Genomic DNA, 16,333 nt, shown 5'->3' on the forward strand with positions numbered 1-16,333 from the left:
ATGTGGTCCGCTGGAGAAGGGAATGGCAAACCACTTCAGTGTTCTTGCCTTGAGAACCCCATGAACAGTATGAAAAGGCAAAATGATAGGATACTGAAAGAGGAACTCCCCAGGTCAGTAGGTGCCCAATATGCTACTGGAGATCAGTGGAGAAATAACTCCAGAAAGAATGAAGGGATGGAGCCAAAGCAAAAACAATACCCAGCTGTGGATGTGACTGGTGACAGAAGCAAGGTCCGATGCTGTAAAGAGCAATATTGCATAGGAACCTGGAATGTCAGGTCCATGAATCAAGGCAAATTGGAAGTGGTCAAACAAGAGATGGCAAGAGTGAATGTCGACATTCTAGGAATCAGCGAACTGAAATGGACTGGAATGGGTGAATTTAACTCAGATGACCATTATGTCTACTATTGCGGGCAGGAATCCCTCAGAAGAAATGGAGTGGCCATGATGGTCAACAAAAGAGTCCGAAATGCAGTACTTGGATGCAATCTCAAAAACGACAGAATGGATCTCTGTTCGTTTCCAAGGCAAACCATTCAATATCACAGTAATCCAAGTCTATGCCCCAACCAGTAGTGCTGAAGAAGCTGAAGTTGAATGGTTCTATGAAGACCTACAAGACCTTTTAGAACTAACACCCCAAAAAGATGTCCTTTTCATTATAGGGGACTGGAATGCAAAAGTAGGAAGTCAAGAAACACCTGGAGTAATAGGCAAATTTGGCCTTGGAGTACAGAATGAAGCAGGGCAAAGACTAATAGAGTTTTGCCAAGAAAATGCACTGGTCATAACAAATACCCTCTTCCAACAATACAAGAGAAGACTCTATACATGGACATCACCAGATGGTCAACACCGAAATCAGATTGATTATATTCTTTGCAGCCAAAGATGGAGAAGCTCTATACAGTCAGCAAAAACAAGACCAGGAGCTGACTGTGGCTTAGATCATGAACTCCTTATTACCAAATTCAGACTTAAATTGAAGAAAGTAGGGAAAACCACTAGATCATTCAGGTATGACCTAAATCAAATCCCTTATGATTATATAGTAGAAGTGAGAAATAGATTTAAGGGCCTAGATCTGATATATAGAGTGCCTGATGAACTATGGACGGAGGTTCATGACACTGTACAGGAGACAGGGATCAAGACCATCCCCATGGAAAAGAAATGCAAAAAACCAAAATGGCTGTCTGGGGAGGCCTTACAAATAGCTGAGAAAAAAAGAGAAGCGAAAAGCAAAGGAGAAAAGGAAAGATATAAGCATCTGAATGCAGAATTCCAAAGAATAGCAAGAAGAGATAAGAAAGCCTTCTTCAGCAATCAGTGTAAAGAAACAGAGGAAAACAACAGAATGGGAAAGACTAGAGATCTCTTCAAGAAAATTAGAGATACCAAGGGAACATTTCATGCAAAGATGGGCTCAATAAAGGACAGAAAATGGTATGGACCTAACAGAAGCAGAAGATATTAAGAAGAGATGGCAAGAATACACAGAAGAACTGTACAAAAAAGATCTTCATGACCCAGATAATCACGATGGTGAGCTCACTCACCTAGAGCCAGACATCCTAGAATGTGAAATCAAGTGGGCCTTAGAAAGCATCACTATGAACAAAGCTAGTGGAGGTGATGGAATTCCAGTTGAGCTATTTCAAATCCTGAAAGATGCTGCTGTGAAAGTGCTGCACTCAATATGCCAGCAAATTTGGAAAACTCAGCAATGGCCACAGGACTGGAAAAGGTCAGTTTTCATTCCAATCCCAAAGAAAGGCAATGCCAAAGAATGCTCAAACTACTGCACAATTGCACTCATCTCATATGCTAGTAAATACTCAAAATTCTCCAAGCCAGGCTTCAGCAATATGTGAACGGTGAACTTTCTGATGTTCAAGTTGGTTTTAGAAAAGGCAGAGGAACCAGAGATCAAATTGCCAACATCCACTGGATCATGGAAAAAGCAAGAGAGTTCCAGAAAAACATTTATTTCTGCTTTATTGACTATGCCAAAGCCTTTGACTGTGTGGATCACAATAAACTGTGGAAAATTCTGAAAGAGATGGGAATACCAGACCACCTGACCTGCCTCTTGAGAAATTTGTATGCAGGTCAGGAAGCAACAGTTAGAACTGGACATGGAACAACAGACTGGTTCCAAATAGGAAAAGGGGTACGTCAAGGCTATATATTGTCACCCTGTTTATTTAACTTATATGCAGAGTACATCATGAGAAACGCTGGACTGGAAGAAACACAAGCTGGAATCAAGATTGCCAGGAGAGATATCAATAACCTCAGATATGCAGATGACACCACCCTTATGGCAGAAAGTGAAGAGGAACTAAAAAGCCTCTTGATGAAAGGAAAGTGGAGATTGAAAAAGTTGGCTTAAAGCTCAACATTCAGAAAACGAAGATCATGGCATCCGGTCCCATTACTTCATGGGAAATAGATGGGGAAACAGTGGAAGCAGTGTCAGACTTTATTTTTCTGGGCTCCAAAATCACTACAGATGGTGACTGCAGCCATGAAATTAAAAGACGCTTACTCCTTGGAAGGAAAGTTATGACCAACCTAGATAGCATATTCAAAAGCAGAGACATTACTTTGCCAACAAAGGTTTGTCTAGTCAAGGCTATGGTTTTTCCAGTGGTCGTGTATGGATTTGAGAGTTGGACTGTGAAGAAGGCTGAGCATTGAAGAACTGATGCTTTTGAACTGTGGTGTTGGGGAAGACTCTTGAGAGTCCCTTGGACTGCAAGGAGATCCAACCAGTCCGTTCTAAAGGAGATCAGCCCTGGGATTTCTTTGAAGGAATGATGCTGAAGCTGAAACTCCAGTATTTTGGCCACCTCATGCGAAGAGTTGACTCATTGGAAAAGACTCTGATGCTGGGAGGGATTGGGGGCAGGAGGAGAAGGGGACGACAGAGGATGAGATGGCTGGATGGCATCACTGACTCGATGGACGTGAGTCTGAGTGAACTCCAGGAGTTGGTGATGGACAGGGAGGCCTAGTTTGCTGCGATTCATGGGGTCGCAAAGAGTCGGACATGACTGAACGACTGAACTGAACTAACTGGGGAACTCCTAGATACTTACTAACCAGAAACTGTTCAATGATTTTAAAACATTTATAAACGTGGGTGTAGACATTCAATAAATTAGTGTTAAATAAATATGAGACACCGGAGAAGGCAATGGCACCCCACTCCAGAACTCTTGCCTGGAAAATCCTATGGATGGAGGAACCTGGTAGGCTGCAGTCCATGAGGTCGCTAAGAGTCCACACGACTGAGCGACTTCACTTTCACTTTTCACAAGGAAATGGCAACCCACTCCAGTGTTCTTTCCTGGAGAATCCCAGGGACTGGGGAGCCTGGTGGGAGGCCGTCTATGGGGCTGCACAGAGTCGGACACGACTGAAGCGACTTAGCAAAAGTATGAGACACAGAGACAGTGTACTAAGCTGTGTCCGACTCTTGCGACCCCATGGACTGTAGCCTGCCAGGCTCCTCTGTATGTGGGATTCTCCAGGGAAGAATACTGGAGTGGGTTGCCATTTCCTTCTCCTTAGATATTCATAGTCTCATGTCTGGAGGAAGAGACAGGCTGCAAGGAGGAAATTTCAGAAAGTACTAAGTAAATCACATTAGGAATGAAGAAACCATTAGTAGAGGAGGCAGATGTTAACATAAAATTGGAAGCAAGAGGCAAAACACTGAGAATCTTGAATGGCTGGGTAAGAACTGTTAATATTCTTTTCTGCATTCTGAATGTTGCAAGGTCTCTGAGCAAGGGAAAGCTATGAGGAAGGCAGTATGTTAAAATGCATTTGTAACAATGCAGCGTGAATTTCAGGCTTAAACACCTTAAAGGAAAGAGATGTGTAGGATTAGATAAAGAGAGGACTGTCAAACATCAAAACATGGAGGTGAAATCTACCCTGAGACAAGGCTGAGAACTTACTCTGGATTGCTATGAGAAAGGGGTAGATAACCAACTCTTCTTGGCATTTTCTGTACAGGCTCTTCCAAACTTTGTACTAGGTGGTATCCTGAGTCAACTCCAAAATTTTATGAACTGAGTGAAAAACTTTTATGAACTGAAGTTTATATCCTAAGACTTTCCAGTCTTGTGTTTTCACGTGACCTGAGTTCTATGCAATACTCTCTTGTCTTGTATGAATGCATAGATACTCAAGTATATCAACAGTAACCTGGACACATAAGTGGATGGAGAAATAAACAAATGGTGGGAATATATATATATATATACACACACACACATATATATTATATATATATTACATTTTTTAATTGAGAGAAAGGTAAGACTTCAAAATAAGTATTAAATATAATTTCAGGTAGTAAGCCCTAATGTCTGGCTTCTTGGATAAAATCAACAACAAATTTTAATTATAAAGGCCCAAAAGGCTCCAAAAAAAAAAAACACACACACACACACACAAAAATGACTTCAATAAAGTAATTCTCAAGGTTTACAAAATTCTATGCAAAAAAACTGGAGCACTAGAATTATTCTGATTCAGAGGAATGAAAGAGTATTTATCCTTACTTCTCAAATTATCCCAATTTAGATTCTCATAGGTGGTTCCCCCAAGGGAGGGGGGAAAAAAAAAATCACTGTACCTAAATGCACTGACTTAGGTAAACACTTAGAAACATAAAAGGATTTAAGTAGAAGGAAAAAAGTGGAACTTTCATTTGGTACAAAAATATTTAAATATTCTCTGCAAAAAAAAAAAAGTTTATCTAAGGAAAGGCTGAAAATGAAATACTCCTACATAGTCTGATTCCCATCAAAGTTGGTCAAGTTCATGCCTATTTTAACACAGAATACATAGTTAAGGAAGATAAAGATGCAATACAGAGAACCATCTGGATGTCTTTTGAGCCACTAACATAGAAATTTGGTAGTAAAACTCAAGACTTTGCTGGATGTTATTTCAGAGACAAGCTCTACAGTGTGTTGCCACAACAATACCCATTTATAAATTCATATTTCTAAAAGGAAATACAATTCTAAGTTGTCAAGGATACAGTCCTTTCTGAAATTCTGAAAAACAAAGTCTTAATAATTTATGAAGTCATTATAGTCCTGATGATTGTACAGGTCACAAGAGAATTAGAAAACAGAAGGAAAGGAAAAAAAAAGACAGTACTCACTTTACCCAGGAGAGAAATGCTGAATGCTCTACTGTCCTAAAAACACTGTAAACACGTTTACATCAGCATGATCTCTTTTCAACACAAAACACTCAAAGCCAAAAGAAAATATAAAAATAGAACAAAAACATGTTGGCAAAGTGGTTCCAATCTACCAAAGGCAAATTTCATAGCACAGTTTCCCCCATGGCTTTCTACCGGGCATAAAGCCTTCCTTGATATGCTACCTAAATAAAATAAGCTCTCCCTCCATTCCCCGCGTCAACTGAGGTGAAAAAAGCATAAACTAAAACTTGAGACACCTTTTATTTGGCAGACTTGCTGGGGGCTTAAACCTGAGAGGCAACCTCTCAGATAGCTCTGAGGGACTGCACAAAGAGGAAAGAGAGGAGCCAGGATATATAGGCACTTTTATAACAAAAAATAGGTAGATAGTTGGAACAAAGGATTACTGTTAATTAAAGAAAAATCAGACATCTCAAGTTAATCAATCTAGCACTTTTCTCTGTATGGGAAGATGCAAGAGTCTGGGATTGCTGAAATCATTCCTTTGATACACACCTTAGCTATCAAGGACCTATTCTTTCCTCCATCCTGAATCCCCCCAGGGTACACAGTCTGGGGAGGCTGCAGCAGCGGACAGCTTGATGGCCACACCACCCCTTGTGGATACGGCAGGTGTCATTCTCTATCTACTTACACCATTCTGGTTTTTCTTCACAGCGCTCACAATGAACTGAAATCACCTTACGTGTTCATTTGTTTAGTCTCACCCACTAGACTGTAAGAGCACCAAGAGGCAGGGATTCAGTCTTTCTCACCATAATATCCTGAGTGGCTGACACAGAAGTCACTTGACATCATTTATTGAATGAATAAAGAAAGAAAGGAGAGAGAGAAGCGAAGGAAGGGTTTTAAACCTCCTATGAATGATCACACAAGGGAGTTCAAATTACATTATTTATGTTTGTATGAATATTAGAATTTCCTCTTCCCTAAGAAGAGTAATGATATGTTCCCTGAACGGATGATGTAGTCCCATTTACAGCTAAATACTGAAAGAGCAATGCCTTCCCCTTATGTAACAAGCGACAGAAAAAAATTTTCAGTCAGAAGACTACTTTTCAGTGTTAAGATTTCACTGATAATAACTTTGATATAAAACTTCTGAGCAGTAATGATTTTAATTAATGAGGTCAGTCTGGGCTTAAGCTCCATTAAATATTGCCTCTTTTTCTTCTGCAGCAACCTTCAAAATTAAATCTTGTCTCTGCTGAAAAAAATCATGCCAATTTTCTGAGTACATGTGGTTTATCTTTCTTCTCAGAAAAAAAAAAAAACTTTTTCTCATTAATCATACAGATAACAGTTGGCATTCCAACTGTCTTGAAGAAAGGGCAAAAATGGAGAGAAGAGGTGGGGAGGGAGGAGGAAGTAAGGGTACACACACCAAGTCAATGGCAGGACGGAGATCTGAATACAAATATATTCTAATCACAAGATCCAGACTGCCAATGACTGACATTACCAAGCTCAATAAGTAGACAGTTTTCTCCAGCTGGTGGCCAAGGAGGAAGTCAGGGAAATGGCAAGCATGAAGGGGATTTGACAAACTGCTGCTGATTCGAAGATGGAGGGGCCATGTGAAAGGAGTTCTGGGCAACTAAAATACCAGGAGGAGGCACAGAAATAGGTGCTTTGGTCCTGCAACTGTGTACAGCTGTATAGATAATGGCCCCCAGAAGACATGTTCAAGTCCTGACCCCTAGCCCTGGGAATGTGACCTTATTTGGGTCTTTGCAGATATAGTTGAGTATTTCCAGGTAAGATGGGCCTGAATGGAGGGTAGGCCCTAAATATAATGACTGATGTCCTTACAAGAGAGGCAGAGGAAACTGCGAAGCTGGGAGGCGAGGAGGCCACATGAATGCAGACAGAACTGGAGGGATACTGCCATAAACCCACGAAGCCTATAGCTCAATTCTCCCTCAGAGTCTCCCTCAAAGAAAGAACCCTGCTGACACTTTGATGGCAGACCTCTGGCCTCCTAAATCATGAAAGAAAACAGTTCTGTTGTTTTAAGCCGGTCCCTGTATGGTAATTTGTTACAGCAGCCCTGAAAAACTAATACAAACCACGAGAAACAATTCTGCCAGTAGCCTGAATGAGCCCAGAAGCAGAATTTTCCTGGAGTCTTCAGACAAGGACTAAGCCCAGTATCGTATTGTGCATGTGAGTTACTCAGCTGTGTCCGACTCTTTGTGACCCCATGGACTATAGCCCGCCAGGTTCCTCTGTCCATGAAATTTCCCAGGCAAGAACACTGGAGTAGGTTGCCATTTCCTTCTCCAGGGGATCTTCCCAACCCTGGGATCGAACCTGAGTTTCCTGCATTGGCAGGCAGATTCTTTACTTGTCTGAGCCAGCAGGGAAGTCCTGAATTCTAGTGGTTGGGATCTTCCCAACCCAGGAATTGAACCCAGGTCTCCTGCATTGCAGGCACATTCTTTACCGACTGAGCTACGAGGGAAGCCATTAACGTGTTATGTATCAATAGAAAAGCTAATAGAATGTTTAGAGTTTAATTTTCTTGTATTGTTAGTTAATACTTCTATACAAAATTAAAGTTGTGATGGAAACATCCCTTTCTTGCTCCTGACATGGAAATGTCCATAACAGAATACTATTTAGACTGTGATCAAAGGAATCCAGTGTTCTGGGCCATGTTAACAGGTAAGCCGTAGGAAGTACTGTCGTGTGGCATATAATGTCGAGAAATCCTAAGCTTACAAAAGTTAAATGGGTAAAAATCAAAAGCACACAGAATATTTCAGGAAGAACACATGTTCTAAAGCACGTTTATAAACATGTACAGACCCACAATTTAAGAAAGGTGGCTTCCATATTTCTTTAATGTATATTTAAGTGAGGGGCTTCCCAGCACAGTGGTAAACAACCTACCTGCCAATGCAGGAGACACAGGAGACTCAGTTCAATCCCTGGTCTGCTTACTGCCCACTGCTCTGCCTCTTCCAGGCCTGTGCTTACCCCATTCCAGCCTAGGGTATCCATTCCTCTTCTATCTAATCATTCTCAGGTTTCAAAGTCTGACTCAAATACCAACTCTGTATAAGTCGTATTATATAATCTTCCATATACGAAAGGCACTAAACAAACACGTGAAACCAAAGTTCATCCCTTTAGAAAGCAGAGCATGGACAGTAACTAGAGCTGACGGTATTTTGATATTTACAGCTCATATAGTAAGTCGTTTACCCATGGTATCTATGATAGCTGGGGTGATGGCTAACTTTATGTGCCAACTTGACGGGGCCACAGGCCATGAAGGGTTCATTACTGATGTCTCACCATTATTCTCAGCGCATCAGTGAGAGTATTTCCAGGTGAGATTCACTCAATAGACTAACACAGATTACCCTCCCTAACGTGGGTGGGCCTCGTCTCATCAAATGAGGGCCGAAAGAGAACAAAAAGACTGAATCAGAAGGAACTCCCCTTGCCCCGCTTCCCTGAGCTGGGACATGGCATCTTCTACTGCTTCTGAACTGAAATGGAGACACTGACTCTTCCTGAGTCTCCAGCCTGTCAGCTCTCAGACTGGCACACTCTCAGCTCTCCTGGTTCTCAGGCCTTCACACTCAAACTGGAACTATACCATTGGTTCACCTGGGTCCTCATTTACAGACTGCCAATCTTAGGACTTCTTGACCTCCATAATCACGTGAGCCAATTCCTTATAACAAATCTCTCTTCTGCTCTCGCACTCTCTCGCTCTCTCTCTCTCTCTATATATATATATATACACACATACACACACACACATACTCACATACATCTTATTCCTTCCATTTCTCTGAGAATCATAACTAATATTTATTTTAATATGGCATTTATTCTTACAACTGAGTTTTCATTCAAATCACATCACAGTTCTGAGAACCACCTGGAACACAGGTATTACATGGTACTTAACAAGATTAAATTACTGTGCTCCCTGAAAATTTTACAACAGCTCTTAGAAGAGACATCCACTCTTCCCCTAGGATCATCACCCAGGGGCCACTTAACTGAGCAGAAAGAGCCTCCCTGAGAACAAAGCCGCACAGATGCAGGCAGAGTAGAGACGGTGAGGAGGACACGTCCACACAGTATTGTGGACATAATTCAAACCCCCGAATTCAGCTGTATTTGACACCAGCACAAGTCTGACTTCTTAGTTATGTAAGAAAATGATTACTTAGCAAGTTAGTCTGAGTTAAGTATTACTGTTTGCAAATAAAACTGTCCTAACTAATACAACACTTTCAGGTGAAAAGACTGAAAAGATTGTCACAGTGGCTGTATCTAAAGTAGTGTTTACATTCAAAGATAATTAAAACTTTAACAAAATTAAAAGGATCAACATTAATATGTCTATTTGCACACTGAAGCAGGTGCTATATAGCTCCTGTAAATTCTAGAAACTTCATTATTCTTAAGCCATTATATGTACATACCATTATGAGCATTTCTAAACTTATAATTACCAAGAGCTATCTTCAGAAACCAAATTCCTTGTCTAGGTTTCTAGTTTTCCATTATATAAGTTAAATGAATGCATCACTTATATTTCATTTTTTAAAATTTGTACAGATTACTTATTGAGCCCTTACCATATATGACAAGTGGGCACAATTATTATTAACTATCTAATGGCCACTCCTATGAAATATGTACTATTATTGTACCACTGGAGAGGGAAATGGCAACCCACTCCAGTATTCTTGCCTGGAGAATTCCCTGAACAGAGGAGCCTGGTGGGCTACAGTCCATGTGGTCACAAAGAGTCAGACACAACTGAGTGACTAACACCACTGTACCAGCACAATCTTCATTTTAGAGTTTAGTATGAGAGAGTGTGATAATGTTCCTAATAAAAAGAGTAGTGGAGCTCCATGTTTGTCTAGAGCGTATTATGTCCTACATACTGCACTAGGTGCTCTAAGAGAAGCATCCCATGTAATCCCCATTTTTGAATCTTCTGAATTAGATACTATTATCCTCCTTGTATGGAGAAGGTAATGGCATCCCACTCCAGTACTCTTGCCTGGAAAATCCCATGGATGGAGGAGCCTGGTAGGCTGCAGTCCATGGGGTCACTAAGATTAGGACAGGACTCAGCGACTTCACTTTCACTTTCACGCATTGGAGAAGGAAATAGCAACCCACTCCAGTGTTCTTGCCTGGAGAATCCCAGGGATGGGGGAGCCTGGTGGGCTGCCATCTATGGGGTCACACAGAGTCGGACACTACTGAAGCGACTTAGCAGCAGCAGCAGCAGCACCCTCCTTTTATAGATGAGGAAACTGAGGCTTAGAGAATGAAATGCAGAGCCAGACCTACACTTCACATCAGAATCAGTCCACAAGCTTTGAAAACCTTCTACATTACATCCCAGTAAATCCCATACTATTATCCAAAGTATGTTTCAAATTGCTGAACAAAGACCTGAGCTCATCTACGTTACATTTGTTCTTGAATTGCCATGTGATTTACATGTGTGTTTTCCTCTTTAATTCCTCACCTCCGGAAAAGGTACAGATGCACATGAAAGGAAATACATATTATTCATTACAGCTCAGATGAATAAAATAGGAGCACTGAGTTATAGAATCAATACTTTCTACACTAAAAACTGTTCCAAAAGTGGGCAGACTTTAGAAACGAAATTAGATAAACGTGCATAGGTGTTAACAAACTAACGTTAAGCCAAGAAGTTTTACTGGGGGAAATACTTGGGGGACATCTCAGGTCCTGGAAAATGCTTCAGTACAATTTCAGTACAAGTTGTCAGGCAACAGATATCCAAAGTATATCTTTTGAAACCCTTGGGACTGCCGTGGTGGTCCGGTGGTTAAGGATCTGCTTGCCCCTGCAGTAGACACAGGTTCAATCCCTAATCTGGGAATATCCCACCTGCCTCGGGGCAACAAAGCCTATGTGCCACAATACCAACCCCACGTGCCCTACAGCCTGCAAGCGGCAACTACAGAGAGCCCATGCACAGCCACAAAGACCCAAAGCAACCAAAAACGAATAAATACATAACATTTTTTTAAAAACACGTATTTTGCACAAAACTACACTTAAGCATTTTGTTGTCAGAAAGATACATATGATTATATGTAAGTAGTTAGGAAATGTAGGACGGCAGTGAAAATATTGATCGGTTCCATGAGACAAATCTGAATCTTTGGACTTCCCTGGCAGTCCAGTGGTTAAGACTCCACGCTTGCAACACAGGGGGTCATGGATTTGATCCCTGCTCAGGGAACCAGTGTTCTTGCCTGGAGAATCCCAGGGACGGGGGAGCCTGGTGGCTGCCATCTATGGGGTGGCACAGAGTTGGACACGACTGAAGTGACTTAGCAGCAGCAGCAGTGAACTAAGATCCCATGTGCCACACAGTGCATGGCAAGCAATCCATCATTTTTTTAAAAAAAGATTTGAATCTTATATTCATCCACATTAAGTACAAACCATATATGCACATATGCATACATAACAAATGCAACCAAAAATATATTCATTGATAGTTTATCACTGAAAAAGCACAAATGACAAGGTTTAATTTTTTTTTCATATAGATTATCATTTTCTTACATGGGGGTATCAAAAGTATCCTTACTGTATGTTACCAAGGCTCTCCCTGAACCTAACTGCAGAAGCATGGGGAGCAGAAAGAACCAAGGGGCTGGCCTTATACATCAAGCCATCAGGGGTCAAGCTCCCATGAGTCAAGACAGGCTCTCTCAGCTGGGAGTAGGGTTGCCACACACTGGCTACACATTTCGTAAAATATATCTTCCTGAGTCAACAAGCAGTGATTGAGCTCTTCAGAATATAATTAGATCTCGTTTCTATATCGTGGAAAAAAAAATGTTTTTTTAATGAGAAAGATCTTGAGAGGTTTAACAAATGTCAGGGAGCAGTTGGTGCAGTGGCCATCCTTGGAAACTTGCTGGCCTGACTGAGACTGCAGCCTAGGCCCTGAGGAAGCAGGACCAGGCATGTATATCAATGCCTGACACACCTTCCAACATTTGTTTAATTTTGGAAAAAAAAAATTATTTAATAGTGATATATGGCATGCACTTATTTAATTTCAATTTCTTTTGTTTAATAAAATTTACAGAGTTGCTTGAATTATAACATGCCATTTTAGAGCTTAACATATTTGCACTGGGTACTCTCAGCAGTCATCCCCTTGTGTGTCTGCTACATAAGCAATGGAGTAAAAGAAAAAAATACACCCCTTCTGTTAATTAGTACTCATTAACTGTTCTGGTACTATTCCCCACCTCAGCTCCCCCAAATATATTATTTTTAATTAAACAATTTCCACTCTAAGAGTTTGGGGAGGAGTGAAGGAAGATGTCCTTCCTTCTCTATTATTTCTGAGTAGGTCCAGGAAAAGTCCCAGTTTCAAGTTCAGAAGTCTCATCATGCTGACCTTGAATAAAAAACCTTATCCTTCTGGCCACAAACACCTTTGAATCTGCAAAAGTTCAGTCATGTGCCTTATGAAAAACAGATAAAGCTCTGAATAGATGTTTCTGAAGATGGACTGAGATTCTCCTCGGTCCCAAGCAGTGTAGTAGTTACTGCCTCTCTTTCTAGACCTCCTACAGTGAGTGCGTGAGCACACACACGAAAATACAAGGACCCTCCCTGAGACCCCAAGCCCACTACTGGACCTGATTTGATGGCGGCATCCTGGGCACCCCACCCTTCCCTGCCTGAGTGCAGCATATGGGACTTACTGGGGAAGTAAGACATCTCTAATTAGAGCCAGAAGATTGTTGTCAGAGTCGACATTCACCACCTCCTTGCCGTCGTCAGGCTCCTGGTTCACAAGCAGAGATGTGGTTTCTGAGAGTAGCCGCAAGCTAAAGAGTCTCCACTCCACTGGAAAGACAGAGAGATGCCAAGAACGTGACCACGTGGAGTCGGAAGGAAAACAGAACGTGTACCTGCTGGTGCTTGTTGACGAGGTCACACTTACCATTCTGGCTTTGAACCAATGACACCAAGGGGGGCAGGATATAATCAACCACCTAAAAGACAAGACGTAAAAGACTCCGTTCAAATCCCAACAAACAAAAAACGAATACCGTCTGTGTGCCCAATGCACAGCGGGGTCAAACAACACTCAAAGGTCGGAGTTTGGAGCAGAGAATGGTTTAGTGCGGGGCCCTGCAAGGGGATGAGTGGTTCATGCCCAAAAAACCCCAAACTCCCTGAAAGCTTTCAGTTCAAGCCTTTCATCAGAAAGGTGAGGGAGGGGTGTGGTTAGTTGTTGCAGACTTCTAGGTGTCAGATCCTGTGTTCTTGTAGCTGGTCACAATGTTCCCATAAACCTTCACCAAACAAATGTTATTCTCTGTTCTGATAAGACAGGACAAGGTCACCAGGCTCACCTTTCACCCTCCAAGGCCCAGGCCCGGCTAAGAGGAAGGGGCCCCATTCAGGTCAGTCCCCCTGCCCTGAAGGCTGGCACAGCCCCCAGCCTAGTCCTCCCACCAGTGCCCTGCCCAGCTGAGGAGGCGGATCTCAGCTGGCAGCATCCTCAGGGCCAGGTCTCGACTCCGCCCAGCTGTCATCACTGAGGGAGCCAGGCACCCAGCACGCCGTGGCCCTCGGGCTGCCCTAACAGGGGCAGTTTTGTGGACCAACATCCAGGATGACCGCCACCACCTTTAGGTCATGAAGGTGGGGGTGGGGGAGAGGCCTGCTGCTGGGAGCTGGCGTGAGGAGCTCCGCCTGTGGCAAAGGTCATGAGGAAGGAGGCTCGACACATGCAAAGGTGGGATGGAGCCTCAGGAGTCCCCCTGGAAATTCTCGAGCATCTACCCCCAAAACCAGAGTCTGCCTACTTTACTGCTTTGTGCTCTCACCTACACCTCTGACTTTACGGGGGGCTGTCCCCCACCACCTCTCTCTGAAAAAGAGTTAACTTACAGCTCCAGTGGGAGTGACAAGAGTGTTTCAACCTACAAACTCCTCTGAAGGTTCTTCCGGCCACATGTGATTGTTCAGAGCCTCCCAACCGTGAGAGGCATGAGATGTTCTAAACTGTCTAAATACAGATTCCTTTGAGCAGTTAAAAGATTGATTAGAAATTGTATTGGTGAAGGGTTTTTCACTTGTTGGGCCAATGACTGCTGCTAAGTTTCCATATCCCTTACCTACTGTGTCCCTGGGAGTGTATTGATTAATATAATTGGTGTATAGGAATGTAAGTAGTAGCTTTAGTGTTTGTAACCTTGGACCCTTGAGTTAATTCTTTTCTTGTTATAGCCCACCACACCTTTGCCCTATAGGAATGCAACTTTATCTAATGCTTTCAGAGGGTGGTGCCTGACTTTAGAATAATCACCTTTAGAGAAAAATAAGTTTTCTGAAGAAAGGGTCATAAAATGTTAACAGGCCTCTTGGCCAGAAGATGATGTAGATCACCTAAACTTTTGCATATGATAAATTTGCAGGAAGAAAGTCTGGCTTACTGCTGACTCTACCCCGTCCCCCATTATACTCTATGCACGACTTAAGGTATAAAAACTACTTTGGAAAATAAAGTGCGGGCCTTGTTCACTGAAACTTGGTCTCCCCATGTCGTTCTTTCTCTTACCTTCTGGCTGAATTCCCATCTGGAGCGTTGAGGCTCATCAAGCCTACTATGCTGGGGCTTCTAATATCTGACCGGGGAGGCCTTAGTGTCTCCTCTCCTTTGGGAGAATGGGAGGACGCCTGAAGCCTACATAGGTGACACAAATTCCTTAATCTTGGAATTTTATTAGCTTTCCACGTAAACCAAGGTATTCAGCCTCTTTTCTCCTCTGAATTTTCTCACTGAGCTATCCTTATTTGATCACTTTATATCTTTAATTCTATCGTATCCTGATCGCCAAAGCCGTCTCCCCTTGAAATTCCCTGGATCCACTGGGGCTGGACCCCGGCAGCCTGCATCTCCTCAAAGCCTGGGCCTGGCCAGTGGGGGGCCTGGCAAGAGCTCTGGAGCCTGCAGGGCACAGTCCCCTGCCTGTCCCCGGGCCCCCACCTCACCTAGGCTGAGGGCCTGGAGGTCCTGGGAAAGAAGGCCACAACCCACCTCTCACTGCACTTTCTGCCACGAGGACCACTGCCCCACTGACCATAGGCAAAGTGGGCCTCTAGCCACAGTCCTCACCCACCCCCCAGGGTCACGTGTTCACATGCTAAGTGTCAGTCACACCTGCCCCGCCCCTGTTACAATATCAACCACTACCCACACTGTTTTTCACTGACAAATCACTAGTCAGAGGGGTGAAAAACATCAACAGCTAAATTTACCCAGCATCTAAACTCTGCATGACATTTAATAAACAACCAAGCTCATTTCAACCTGAAAAAGTCTTCAGGTCAAAATAACTGTGATCATCAAGACAGTAGTTTATCAAAACCTTCAGAGTTGATGAAAGGAACGTTAGTATGTAATACAAAATATGCCTGGCATGCATTGACATTGAACTGTCAAATTAATATACATTTAAGCTGGTGATCATTAATCAAGTTTAAACAATCATCAGAATGTTGGGAAAAAAGGAGATACATAATCCTCATGTTTTCACAAATACATCAAAGCACTATGACAAGTTGATCTTGGTGGTTTTGAGATGCAGATTCAAAAGATCTAAATCCATTACACATACCACCTCTATGATTTTCTTGTTATATCAGACACAGCACCATCAAATACGGATTGAAATCGATTCCACAGTAACAATTTACCCCCGGGATGAAAACGCGTGATGAAGAAAGGACAAATCACTCCCACTGTCTAATTCTCAAAACAACTGTCTCAGCTGGTGAACTATTTCGGTGACAATAAATAAAACTCTACTGTTTATACCTGCATTGATTCCTGATCCTAAGATACGTATTCGTTCTCACCACAGACAAAAAGCAGAAGTGGCCACAGCCCAACATCACCCTCCTGTTGTCCAAACCAATGAAAGAATGCCCTGCACAGGTGAGGATCTCCACACATGGGTAGTGGCCCATCAGTATCACCCTGTTCTAGTGCAACTTCACAAA

The 16,333-nt window shown here is 42.5% G+C and overlaps 1 protein-coding gene across 50 annotated transcripts in view; it reads right to left on the reverse strand.

Moving 5' to 3' along the window:
• The window catches only part of ULK4 (unc-51 like kinase 4), a 507,208-nt gene that overhangs the window by 327,937 nt on the left and 162,938 nt on the right, over positions 1 to 16,333 (reverse strand). For all 50 annotated transcript variants that reach the window (XR_015150977.1, XM_086366093.1, XM_086366087.1 and 47 more), the window contains 2 exons: positions 13,263 to 13,314; positions 13,021 to 13,165 (listed from right to left, as the gene is read on the reverse strand). Coding sequence is in view for 49 of the 50 variants with exons in the window: in XM_086366093.1 (XP_086222219.1) it covers positions 13,021 to 13,165; positions 13,263 to 13,314 (197 nt within the window). In the remaining variant the exon portion in view is untranslated. The remainder of the gene's footprint in view (positions 1 to 13,020; positions 13,166 to 13,262; positions 13,315 to 16,333) is intronic.

The sequence above is a fragment of the Bos grunniens genome, chromosome 22 (assembly GCF_055505025.1).
Source record: "Bos grunniens cultivar Pamir isolate PY7600 chromosome 22, Bosgru_T2T1.0, whole genome shotgun sequence".
NCBI lineage: Eukaryota > Metazoa > Chordata > Mammalia > Artiodactyla > Bovidae > Bos > Bos grunniens.